The 12,893-nt window shown below is 46.1% G+C and overlaps 1 protein-coding gene across 1 annotated transcript in view; it reads right to left on the bottom strand.

Moving 5' to 3' along the window:
- The window catches only part of LOC104295048 (SET-binding protein-like), a 259,088-nt gene that overhangs the window by 148,433 nt on the left and 97,762 nt on the right, over nt 1–12,893 (bottom strand). The window contains 1 exon segment of the mRNA XM_009894750.1: nt 5,937–6,008. Within this exon segment, the coding sequence (XP_009893052.1) occupies nt 5,937–6,008 (72 nt within the window).

The raw sequence follows: 12,893 nt of genomic DNA, 5'->3' as shown, positions 1-12,893 counted from the left end.
GGGGGTTGGAACTCGATGATCTTCAAGGTTCTTTCCAACCTAAACCATTCCATGATTCTACGATTACACTTTGGTTGCAATAGTTGAGCTAGTTTTTTTTTTTTTTCATCTAGGTTTTTGATTCAATGGGAAAATGTAGGTATGTATATATATATATTTGGATAGGGTGAACTTGAAATAAACCTTTTTTTATAAAAAAAAAGGTTTACTTATATCCAAAAGACATATTGCTATATCCTTCTATGAGCTATTTTATTATATATAAGTCTACAATTATCTCCTATGGACACATTTAACTATCAAACACCCAACAATTAAAAGGAAATTATACAGAGTACCAGTCTTGTGGCTGGAACCTATTGAAAAAGGAGCCTTCCTATGGTGAGCAAGAAATACTTTCTGTGAAGGAAAATAATTCATGGCACTCGCTGTTGCAGGAAAGAACAACTGAATGGCTTAAAGCTTTTTTAATATGAGCTCAGAGAGGCAGGGGAAGTGACTAGCAAATACGCAGGAAATGCATCTGACCTATACATAGACTTTTCCTGGGATAATATAGCCTTTTCTCTACTATCATTGTGTTTAGCTATGTAGGCTTAGCTGCCTTAGCGGCCATCTACAATTTGGAGAGGTCAGAACCAAGGGAGGCTGAATCAGACTCTGATGGTGGCTCCTTTCTTTCTCCCACTGCTGACAAATGAGTTTAGGATCATGGAGTCCAGTTTCTCAGTTGGGCCTGAGCCTTTTCAACCAGTATTAAATTAAATGTGCCCAGAAATATTCCCAGGCATTGAGGCCAACTGGCACAGAATGGTCTGTATCTCTCCTCTCAACCATGTCTTTGCTTCCCTAACACAGCAGCTAAATGCAAGCAGATCACTGGGATGAACCCTGATCCGTGCTTAGGAATGATTTAGGAGTCTGGTAGTTGTCGTGGACCAAACGCGTGCCAAGGACTGGTCTAGTAGTTTGAGTATACCCAGTCACACTCGGGTGCTGAGCTACATTCCCAGACACTGCTTAACTTGCTTAAGACAGATGCAGCCTAAGAAATTGGTATGACACATGTCCTTCTTCCTCATTTCCTGTGCAAGATTACCTCTTTCCCGTGAGGAGAAGGGAGGTGTATGGCTCTAAGTTTGGTTATAATGATAGTCTTTTGCTGATTCACTGTATCACTTTTATGCAGTGTGAAAGTGGATAATACTGTTGTCTTCAATCTAACAATAATTGCAAGGAACCAGACGTTATGTGTTTAAAATGACAAAGATGTTATACACGGGCAGCTTGACTTCATAAACTAACCACTGTCCTCTTTTTCCCATCCCACACCACTGTCATCTGCCTGACACTACATCTTCAACATTTGCAACTTCAAATTGCATACCCACAAAAGAACATCCCACCTCAACCTGTTGCCATATACTCTAACCATGCTACTTTGGAGTACCATAAGAAGTCTCATAGGAACTTCTGTGCTGAGCTGACCAAAGCTGTTTTCATGGGTGCCTCTGAGCTACAAGAAGCTGAATGCAAGCTCTTTACTTTGAGAAGAATCTCTCTACTTTGAGAAGAATGTCAGGGACATTCTGGCAGAAGGCATAGAAGCACTAACTCAATCACACACCAAGAGGGATGGTGTCACCCAAGCCCAGGCACCCTCCTACAACCCACAGGGACCCAAGAGCTACAAGGCAGCAGAAGGCGGCAGAGGAAATCTTTTGTACCTACACCGTCTTCACCACACACACCACAAAGCTTTCTCAGTGGAAAGGTTTCAAAGCTGTTGTGAAAAGCTCTTACTCTCAGATGGGAGACATTCAGAGGAACCCATCCCTTTGAATGGTTTTGCTGTCATCCATGGGCATCACCCATGCAGCAACTGGCTCATGGTTTGCAGATGGAGCTTGGGAAGGACCACCTTACCATAGTGAGCTGGCTGTATTTTGGCAATGGCACTGTCTCAGTGAACAGACAGCACCAAGGCTGCTATCCACCCTTTGCAGTGCCTGTTTTTCCCAAAGAAAAGGTCGTGGAGACTTGTATCAGGCAGCTGGTGCCTTGTCCCAGCTTCTATTTGGACACTTCTGTGGCCCTGGCAGCTGCAGCTAAAAGCACCATGTGGGCTCACAACCTCAATGTTTCACGGCGGCTCCCTGACTCAGGAGCTATAATGCCAGGAGGATGGCGGATGACTTCATGCCAGCAGAGTCTAATACCTCATGATCCTATGATCTAGTGCAAAAGGCAGGAGGAGTGGGAAGCCCAGCAGGCACCTGATTGAAGAGGCTGGGGGAGATAAGAGAAGACAGTGTCCTGCTGTGCATTTCCTCCACCTCCATAACCTTCTCATTTTCAAAGAGTTTCCATAGGGCTGTGGCAGCTATTGTTCTCCAGACGTGGTACATCAGCAGCCCCACTACACTGACAGCAGTTTGGGATCTGCACACCACCAGCCCTTCTCCCTCTTCCCATTGGGAAAATGAGCAGCTCATTTGGCTTGAAGAGGAGCAAAACACATGCAAGTCAGATACCCCTGTGTTAATGTGTACAGGGCTATAATATGTACTCCACAACCTGCATGGGCTGCCTGGGCATGTGCTCACGCTCAGACAAACCCAAATTGCATTCACATCGGACTTGACAAACATGTGTCCTTCCTTCCTTCCAAAAGTGGCCCCAGCAGCCAGATCAAACTGGCGCAACCATTACTGATGTGCAGAGACAGCAATTAATAAGAGTTCCTTTAAGCCCAGTTAGCAAGGAGGCTGAAGATTCATATTGGCCATGAAGATAAAAAGGAGGTTAATTTACACCCACAGCAAAGTTTAAGCAGTCATCCTGCACAGACAGGTAGGTAAGATCAACGTAAACATTGTTCTTGCTTCGATTTGGCTCCATAAAAAGAGCAATACTATGAGGGGTGTGCATTTTTTAAAACCTGCATTTTTTTCCTAAAAAGGTTTGAAATAGGTTTAAGCATCACTGTTATTATCTCAAAAATGACACAAGGCATTTCCATGTGAATAGTTCCCTTCACAGCCAGATATCCATATTCCTGATATGCGTACTCTCGATTTGAGGACTGCAGCTCCCCTGCTGTCCAAGGACTCAGGGTCCATTTTGTGTAGCTCTTTCTGCCAAAATGAGGTTATTAGAGATGGGAAATATTGCAAGGTCACCCACAGCCTTGGTAGAAACAGGAGGGTAGGAGAATATTAGGGAGAAAACGTAAGCTGTAATATCCAACTGCAGTTGGCAAACTGGAACGTGTTTGGATTGCCTGTACCAGTATTTCATTCCCCTGTTTTCCAATTATTGTCCTGGCCCTAGTGATTAACCACCTGAATATACCAAAGAAGGATATTCACAGGAAGGATCTCATGATAAAAAGGCTATTCCTGGCCCTCTTTCCATCACATCATAATCTGTCCACTAATATGGCTTGAGATCTCAGCTGATCAAAAGGTCATAAGATGCTACCGCTAAGTATCACTCTATCTCCGTTCAGCCAAAGGCATTTTTACTCCATGCAGCAGGAAGAGGAATGCAATAGCAAAGCCTTCAGATCTGTTTGTATAATAGATGTAGTTTTTGCTATGTGGCATTTATCTTCCTTCAGGGTGTGACACCTGATAAATAAATCTCTAGTTCCCAGTGAATTTAAACAAAACAAAAGCAAGTCATATCTCTGCACACTGTAAATATGTAACTGCATAGAATGTAAGGGCTCCCACTGTCCCACCATTTCCTTTGCTACAAAAGTGCTGACCATCTTCAAATTCTGCCAAAACCAAGGGACCCAAATCTTTGAGAACAATGCAAAAAGCATGCTGATAACATAGGAGGGACTGAAAGATAGATCACTCATTTAGACTAATGAAGTGATAAAAATTACTTCTTTTTTTTTTTTTTTTCTGTTAGGAAAAAGCAAAAACCAAAGAAAGGGGGCTTATCAGCATATCAATAGAAATAGTGGGGTGAAAATGGGGAGAAATCTAGTAAATGGGCTGATGTGTTTCCCAGTGAATAACACTAGGATGGAAAATTTTCAAGCATCCTGGGATGAATAAAACACCGAACCACATCCTACCCAACACCACCACATTGGCCAGTTGGTCACGGCTGTACTGCAGGGTACCAGTGGGAGTGGGTCCATCGGTCCTGCATTGTGCCCATGCCTGGATGCCAGTCGTCACCTCCAGCACTGACCGCAGCCGCTTCTCCATCCATCCTGCAGCCAAGCAGCTCCACATGGACAGAGCCGCAGACGGCTGCCCAAAACCGCAGGGACAGAAGGTACCACTGCCAACAACCACCTGCCACCTGAAGCCCTCGTCTAGCGGGTCTGCAGGGCTAGTTTCTATCAGCATTACCACTGGAAAAAGCACCGTTCTGCATCTCTCGCATACCTGAAGTGTTGTCACAACCGAATTAAACCCCTCAGCACTTCCCAGTCTAACCACCCGCTCCCTAGCTCTCCAGATGCAGAGCTCTGCAGCAGGGTAAACAGACAGTTTCTTTAACTGCAACTGGCAGTCATTTTGCTCCTCTCTGTGCTTTCAAAGCTGAGAGCCATCAAAGATTAGCAGAAAAAATCATGACTATTTTTCCCTAAGAAGCGGCAGTGGTAATAGGCTTCAGGAAAAATCCTCCTAAATGCAAGTGATAAGCGTAGACTGTGTGAAGGCTGACAGGTCTGATTATAATTATCACTGCGAGGGGACTGGCACTAACCTCCCTTCTGGAAGGCAATGACAATTCCTGGAAGGGAACATGCAAGTGAATTATCATAAACAAAATCATTGCAAGTGGAACTGTCTTTCACTGGGAAACTAAATAAGGCCCTGATCTGGGGGGAAAAAAACCCAAAACCTTGAGCAGTTCATCCCTGCAGAAAGTGGAACTCAATCATACTACAATCAGCTTAAGTTTTGCTGACTTCAGCATGATGGGAGTAGAAGAATGAAGCGGGACACTTGAAACACAGGTTGGAGTCATGCACATAAGAGGTGTCTGGAAAAAAAGGATATCTTTTGAAACCATACGTAAAGATCACGCTTTGCAACATAACATGGAGAGTGCCAGTGAGTGTGTTAGTTCAGACTGAGCTAAATATTCAAAACCAAGACAAAACTCAGGCAGCCTTGTATCCCCTTCCTCACATCCTAGCAGTAAGGAAGCCAAACAGAACCAACACAGAGATCCTCAAATTGCAGCTATACATTGACCGAAATACCAAGACATTAGCTTTTTCAGCAGAGTTTTGAGGTAGATATGGTAGGTAGTATTCCTTCAAGATCATCCTGCCCTAACTCTCTTTGTGATTTCTCTGACAGCATTACATTTTTCTTTGGCTGCAGGTTGTTTGGCATTTCTCATTCTATTTCCATTGGAAACTCAGCAATAGAGAAACTTGGGCAATCTGGGATAAGAGCAGCAGTACAGTAGCTTTTTATTTCCGAACAAAGGGAAAAAGATATTATCTTCTTAATAGTGGGCTATAACCACAGAGGAGATGAAGAGGAGAGCCTCAGAGTCAAAGGCAGTTCTAGGAGTTTCATTCTCATTATATCTCAATGGAGTGAAGCAAATAAATTGCGCAAGGAGACATATGGAAGCTCACTACGCAAATGGCCTATTTAAGGCTCTTACTTCCTAATTAGGTCCTGGTGTCAGGAGGCTGGTAACAATTATTCACACATAGATCATTTGGATACAATACAAATTGTTCTAAAACCCAAACCATCATAATGGCATGCATTAAAAGGAAGCTCCATTTAGCTTGATCTTTTTAGACTTTTTCGCTTAGCACTTGGAATACCAGTTTTTGTGCTGTGCACATCCTAAATTTCATGTCTAACACCACAATAAGGGGTTCAGAAGGGGAAAAGGAAGAAACAAAAACCTTCACAGTGATAACCTCTTGTTCTTACCTTGTTCACAGATTTCGTCACTGGACTCTGCACAGGGAACCCACACTCTCTTCCCAAATTCTTCATCTGACTCTGTGGCATTTCCCAGAGCAAAAAGAAAAGAAAGAACCTTGATTGTGGGAATGACTGTGCAGAAAATGGTCACAAGCATCCAAAGTTTCACTCTACCCTTTTCCATTTCATTACATCTTTCTACATGCCCTCCACCACCTGCCAGGTGGAGCCCTCTGATCACCCAATGCTGGGGTTCACACTCAGCCCCGCTTCGTTTTGGAAGGTCCCCCAAGCTTATCCTTAACCCACACAGAAGCATCGGTTTCTCCTCCCACTTAACCCTGGTAAGTATATCAGCATCACAGGGCCATCTCGGCTTTTCCCAGCAGCCACAGGGCATGCATTGAGCCGTGATGGCAGGGAGTGTAGCCGTGGATTCCATGGATTTCCAACCCGTGTTGGAAAGGCTTGGGAAGAGCAGGAAGGTGTCACAGGATGACAAACTGCCTGCTTTGTTTAGGAGTTGAAGTAGGGAGCCAAAGCCAAGCATTACCACATTGCAAAAACACTTAAAACAGGGTAAGTGCCTGTGATTCTACATCATGACTGCAGCAAACCCACTCTACCCTGTGCTTCTGGATTTCTGGCATGAAAATGAGATCTTCCCCTTCCCTTCTTCCCCTCCTGCCTCCTGTCCCCTCTTTGTCCACCTCTTGAGCCCTTCACACAAAGGTGAAATATTTTACATTTTCATCTGTGGTGATGCAGATCAGAGAGTGTTTGCGTTGCTTTGCTTTTCCCCGATTTTGCCCAAGGCATCCTTTTAAGCAGCAGCCTGTGCAAAGATAATAGGTGGCACGATTCTCTGTAACTGGAATCAGCAACAAATCAGCCATCTGCCACTCCAGGGGTCTGAGATTAACCCAGCTACTGGACCGTGACTGCAAAGCATTTGCACATTTAGATTACAGAAATGTGAGGTTACCGGTCCAAAAAAAAAAAAAAAAAAAAAAAAAAAAGACTGGGAGTGGGGAAGGTGTGGGGAGAAGGGGTGAAAGATAGCCTTGGAAGAGTCCTCTGGATTAACTCTTCTAGACACAAGTTATCTCCTAACAACTCCAAGCAGACAACGTTTCTCATTATAAAGTGTTAAAAGGATGAAGGATTTGAAGGAAGCAACTTGAGATTCATGAGACATCATGTTTCAGGGAAATACATGCACAGACACTTCTTTGATACAGGGAGAAATTAAGACAAAGACATTCAGCTGCATTGTCAATGCCTTGCAATGCTCCTCGGGAAGTATGACCAAGGTGCCCAGATGGCTTACTTGAACCATTTGGACAGTGCAAGAGTAACGTTTTTCCCCCAAGATGGACAAGCTCCCTTACTCCTGAGCATTGTCAAGACATTGAGGAAAGAGATCTATGTTCTCAAGAGATTGAGAAAGAGATCTGTGTTCTGAAATATAAAGATTTAGGGAGGTCTCTTCACTTACTGTCCTCAGTTTACCTTCCTGAATAACAAACACCACATTGTTACTTTGCACACATAGATGCTGTTGGTCCACGTTAATATTTGACTGTACCTTTGGGATCCTCTTTATAAACCTGTTGGGAGTTGTTATTTGGTAACTGAAGTATTAAGAGGTTTAAATGTGTAGCAAGCTAGCTCCAAATCTAAAAGTGTGAGCCATGCTCTGTGCAGGTGCATGGCAGGTTAGGACAGCCACCAGGGTCTCCTCTGCTCACTTTGATGTGGGGTTTAATTCTCAATCCTGGCATTTGCTTTTGTAGGTTAGCATCCCATGGTCAAGGATCTCAGGTTAAAAAGAGAATGCTGTGGCCAGAGAAAGAGGTGCAGCTGCAGCCAAAACTATGAGCAAGGACTTCTGGGAAATTCAGGCAAGGTCTGTATGGTGTGTGTCCTTGGTGGGGACGGTAGCTTAAATACATAACTCATCTCATTAAGTTCAAAGAGGCAACTGAAAAGCAAACAGCAAGCACATGTGTGCATACAAACCCACATATTTTTATGCATATACTTTATTCATGAATCACAGAATGCCAGGTTGGAAGGCACCTCAAGGATCATCTTGTCCAACCCTTCTTGGCAAAATCACAGTCTAGAGAAGATGGCCCAGCACCCTGTCGTGATGAATCTTAACAGGGTCCAATGTTGGGGAATCCACCACTTCCCCGGGGAGATTATTCCAATGTCTGATTGGAATATGGTAGGAAGAAAAGACAGGATCAAGTGGAAGGTACAATGGCACACAGCCTACTCCAAGTTACTTGGCCAACACTTTTGTTGACATTTGCTATGGTTTCTTCACTCTCCTCAAGGTTTCCTGGGCCAAGAAGTACACACCCCTCACTTGCAACAAATAAAAAAGAGAAAGTAGAGACTACAGCACCTCCTCTGTGCAAGCCCAAGTTGAACTGTGACAACTACAGGGTTCAAGGCACAGCTGAGAAGAGGAAGAACAAGGGATCAGTCACTGCAGACATCCTACTCCATACAAAACCTGCTAGCGTCACCTCAGAAAAGGGTGCAAATCCTATCAGTGTTAATTTGAGACTGAGCTTTTGATCCTCCACAGAGGAAAGACCATTGATCTGCAAGGAGCTGTGAGAAGAAGAGGGTGAGGAGAGCAGGCTGGATAACACCTTTAAGTCTCCCTAAATTCCTCAGCATTTATCACAGTATTTCCAAGAAGCATTGCTTCAGCAGAATTAGGTGCTCCAAAACCAGGTCTACGTGTCTGAAACCAAAGGTGAGATTTGAAGAGGTTTGGATATGTACTAGGGCTGTACTATGTACAGTTTTCAGGTGAGAGAGAGGCCACGGGGATCATCCCATGCCTGAGACTACAAACTGGGCCAAGCTAACAACCCAACAACCCACAAGCTTCTGAGATGCAGCAAGTTAATAAGCCTCTGCCTGTGCTATAGAAAGGTCTCCTTGAGCTTGACCTGCTGGCTGTGTGAGTGCTAAAACTGCTGTTAAAACAGGATCTGGACCGTTTTCAAACCCGAAGGCAGGGGTTTTCTCTTTCTCCAGTCTCCAATTTCTGTAAAGCCAACCTAAAACTTCAGATCCAAATACCAGCGTGATCCAGAAAGGAGCATGTGTGCAGTGGGGGGAATATCTTTGCATTCAGCTTCAACTATTGAACTACTACAAGAATGCTTGTGCTGGCAATAATTTTTTAAAAAGTTTAAAAAAAAAACCCCAACCAAACAAAAAAAACCCAAAAAACAAAACCCCATTAAAAAAATTTAAAAAGGTACTTTTATGTACTTTTTCCTAGCTTGTGAATGGAGGGAAGAGGGGACCAATATAGGGTAAAATCTTTTCTTTCAGACAGAAATCACAGCAAAAGTCCAGCCCATCCCTTGCAAATTAATCAACCTTATGAACTGCTGCCGAAGCTTCAGTCCTATATAATTTTTTGTTGTTGTTTCTTTTCTCCAGGCAGGCTTTGCAGGAAGGGGCTTTTGCAACCAAAGCACCACCACTGCATTAACCAGGCACTCAGCTGAGCCACATCGCTGCTTGGAAGTTGCCTCGTCCTCCGGCAAATGAGAAGCAGAGGGGAACACCGATGCAGGCGATGCTGCACCTTGCAGAGATTTGTGTGTCCTACAAGTAACCTTGCATCAGGATACAGAGACGTGAGAGCAGCCTTATGGGTACAGTGAGAGGAGAAGGACAGTGAGGAGGAGGGGAAGGAGTGGCAACAGGAAAACAATCAGAAAACTCCCTGGGAATCAAGTCTTCTCTTCCTCCCTAGGAAGAAAATTAAAGAAATAAAAATCCCTCCCTAATACAGAGATGGCAGGAGGGGATGAGCACACTCGCTCCATCTCTGCTTATAATCCTTTCCAGTGAGCATTGTAACACACATGGGCTAGAGACTGGCCACGAGCAGAGCATTTCTGCTGGGCACTTCCCACGCTGCACCAGCCCCCGGGGTGCAGGGGGCTGCCCCCCTCCTTGCTCCCTTTCTACCCCAAGTCCCCAGCAAGGGTCCCCTCTTTCTCCCAGAACCCCTAAGTATCACTGAGGAGTGGACGATGGGGGAGCAGAGGGTCACATTTAAAAGGCGAAGGGGAAGCGGAGAGGTGGGAGAACAGCCCTGAGCCCAGACAGCGGCCCTGCGGCCGCAGCCATTCTCATTCCTGGCACGTTTCGCTGCTCTCCAGTGCAGCCCGGCTTCGAAATATTAGTGCGGCGCAGAGTGCCATTTTCAAGTCACTGCAGCTCCTTCTTGGCACCGGTTCAGCTTTTTGTCTTGCCTTCTTCCTCCGGGCACCCAGTGGAGGGAGGAGGAAAGAAAGGCGGAAAAATAAAGCCCCGTCGCTTCGCCGCCGGGGCTGTCAGCCTCCCCAAGGCACCCCGCACCCTCACAGCCCACTCCCCCCCCCCTCCCCCCTCACGCCACCCTTTTTCATCGCTCTGTCCTTTATGCTCCTCTAAATTTTTCCAGCCAAGCGTTACAACCTTCCACCCCCATCCTTTCTCCTCCATCCCCAGCCCTCCCACCTCCTCCCCTCACATCGGCAAACGAAAATCGTGCCATGGTTTCCAATGCACTGGCATCTCCTTGCAGCAGAGAGCCAATGCACCCACAACACGTCCAACGTGAATTGCAGCCCAGATGCAGTGCTCACGGACGCACACGCGTGTGCGCACACGCGTGTCACGGGGCAGGGCACACCCCGTTTGCATCCCTTGGCATTGCTGTAAATACAAACTGCTTGCAAGCTTGAGTTTGGCAAACAAATTCCTCCTCCTGTTTGTGGGGCCAGCATAAAAACAGAGGCGGAATAATGAGGGAGGGAGGGCGTATTTTTTTAAGCAACCCAAACATGGCACTGAGAGCTTCCACCAACAACTTCTCAGCCTGCTGTGCTGGCAACCAGCTGCTGGTTCCAGCCTGGCACCAGCTTTAATTTGTTTTTCTCTCCTCTTAAACGCCCTCCTCCCAAATATTTATTCCCTTTTTTTTTATTTATTTTTATTTTTTTTCTTCACTTTTTCCCTCAGCTTGTCCATAGAGAGGTTCACTCCCACTCGCACCCACAAATCGAAAGCAGCACATGTGGAAGGAGCACCAAAGGGAGCGAAACACGATCTAACACTCAATGGACCAAGAAGGGGGGAAAAAAAACACATATGTACTCACAGCATGTGTACTCTTCTCTGAGGAAGAAGGAGATAGTGAGAGATGCCCTAAAAGCAGGTGACATGACCCTTGTGCATGCCAGAATGTGCAAGCCTCAGCCCCGTCCATGCAGGAGGGAGGAGGCAGGTTTGTTCGGGAGGTAGAGAAGAGATTGAGGTAAAATGCATGTTCTCCATGGAAAGCACCCAAGAGAGCCAACTTTCAGCCAGTGGCGTGACTCCAATTAAACCAGAGTTTGAAACACTGACATCTGCATGACAGAGATAAAGTGGTGTAAAATGCACCTTGCCTGGTGCCTGGAGGAAAGAGATTTGGAGAAAACAATATAATAATGCTGATGCTGGGGATGGCTTGGGAGGGACATGCAGGGAGGAGAGAAGATGCACTGAGGTGGCACGAGTGCATTAAGCTGCAAGCCAGGCTGGAGATTCAGAGCAGGGTACGGCCCCGTAAGCAGCCACTGGTGTCCAGGGTTTTTTTTTGTGAGCCTGGTTGGACTGCTTTGCCCACTGAGACACATCAAGAGTCCTTGGAACCCACGGGAGTTAGAGCGCGGTAAAACAGATGGGCACCCGGTCCCTCTGCTCCCTGTGGCACAGAGTCCCTTGGGAGGCCCAGCAAAAGTGCCGGGAAAAGTCTGGTTTTTGCCGAACACACGCTGGCCACCCCAGGGAATAGGAGAGCAACCAGCTCAAAAGCAGGGTCGCAGAGACAGACCGGGAGACAGACAGACAGACAGCATGCTTGGGGTGGTACAGACAAAACAGCAGTGTCCTGAGCAGCTGCTTAATATGTATCTTGGCAAAATCTCGCCTGGCTGTGGATGAAGCAGAAATCACAGGCTGGAATCATAAACGAGTCAGTTGGTCCGATTTTTGCTTCCCTGGCCTGCACGTATAATGCAGGAGGAAAGCGGAGGGCTGGATGACACCCTCTAGCTGCCAGGAGCCACATGGAGGAGCTGGTCCTTCAGCCACTACCAGCTGCTGCGTGTGGAGCAGCTGATGGGCAGGCACTGAAGTGGACTTAAAATAAGCAGATGCCCTGCTGTGACTGCACTCGTTAAAGGACGTGTGTTTGCATACTTAAACCGAGCCTTGGGCCTGTGCCCTTAGGAGCACCTCTGCCACTGGGACGTGTCCCCTGCACAAGGTCCATGCTGGAGCTTTCTCCAGGCCACCACAGCACGGTTGGGATTGGCTGGGTTGGCCCACCAAATCCCCTCTTTTGAGTTGTGGTTTCACTGTCGCGTGCCCTTTGCATAAGGATGTCACCCAGTGTTGGCAATGGTTTCTCCCAGAGTCTGCTTCCAAAATCAGCCAATGTCTATCCGAATCCTCCCTCCCAGCTGTTTTACACACCCGTTTTATCTCTTCATTATTTGTCAGGCTTAGGATGGGTTTCTGCCCTTCTCTCCAGCCTTTAGTCCCAAGTGCTGGCATTTGGCAAGGCAAACTGGGTCCCTCACATGTGTCCATGGCAAAGCAGACCCTGAAAACCTCAATTGGAGGGCACTGCAGAGAATCATCCCCACCTGGAGCTATCTGTAGCTCACTGAAGTGACTCCCAGATAGAGGAACTTTCAGATCCTTCGAGTCGAAAGGCGCTATAAATAAAAGATATTACAGACTAACAAGTTCTCAGTTGCAAACTGGAGTGGGAAAGAATATTTTAGCATCCTCTTTCTAAGCACATTAACTCTTGGCAGACATGATCATTCAGGTCTTCAGAGCTGCAAACCTCACACAGTACGCAGCACGTTGAGTCTATTC

Source organism: Charadrius vociferus, unplaced genomic scaffold (assembly GCF_000708025.1).
Source record: "Charadrius vociferus isolate BGI_N301 unplaced genomic scaffold, ASM70802v2 scaffold151, whole genome shotgun sequence".
NCBI lineage: Eukaryota > Metazoa > Chordata > Aves > Charadriiformes > Charadriidae > Charadrius > Charadrius vociferus.
This window is presented reverse-complemented; position numbering and strand designations above follow the sequence as displayed.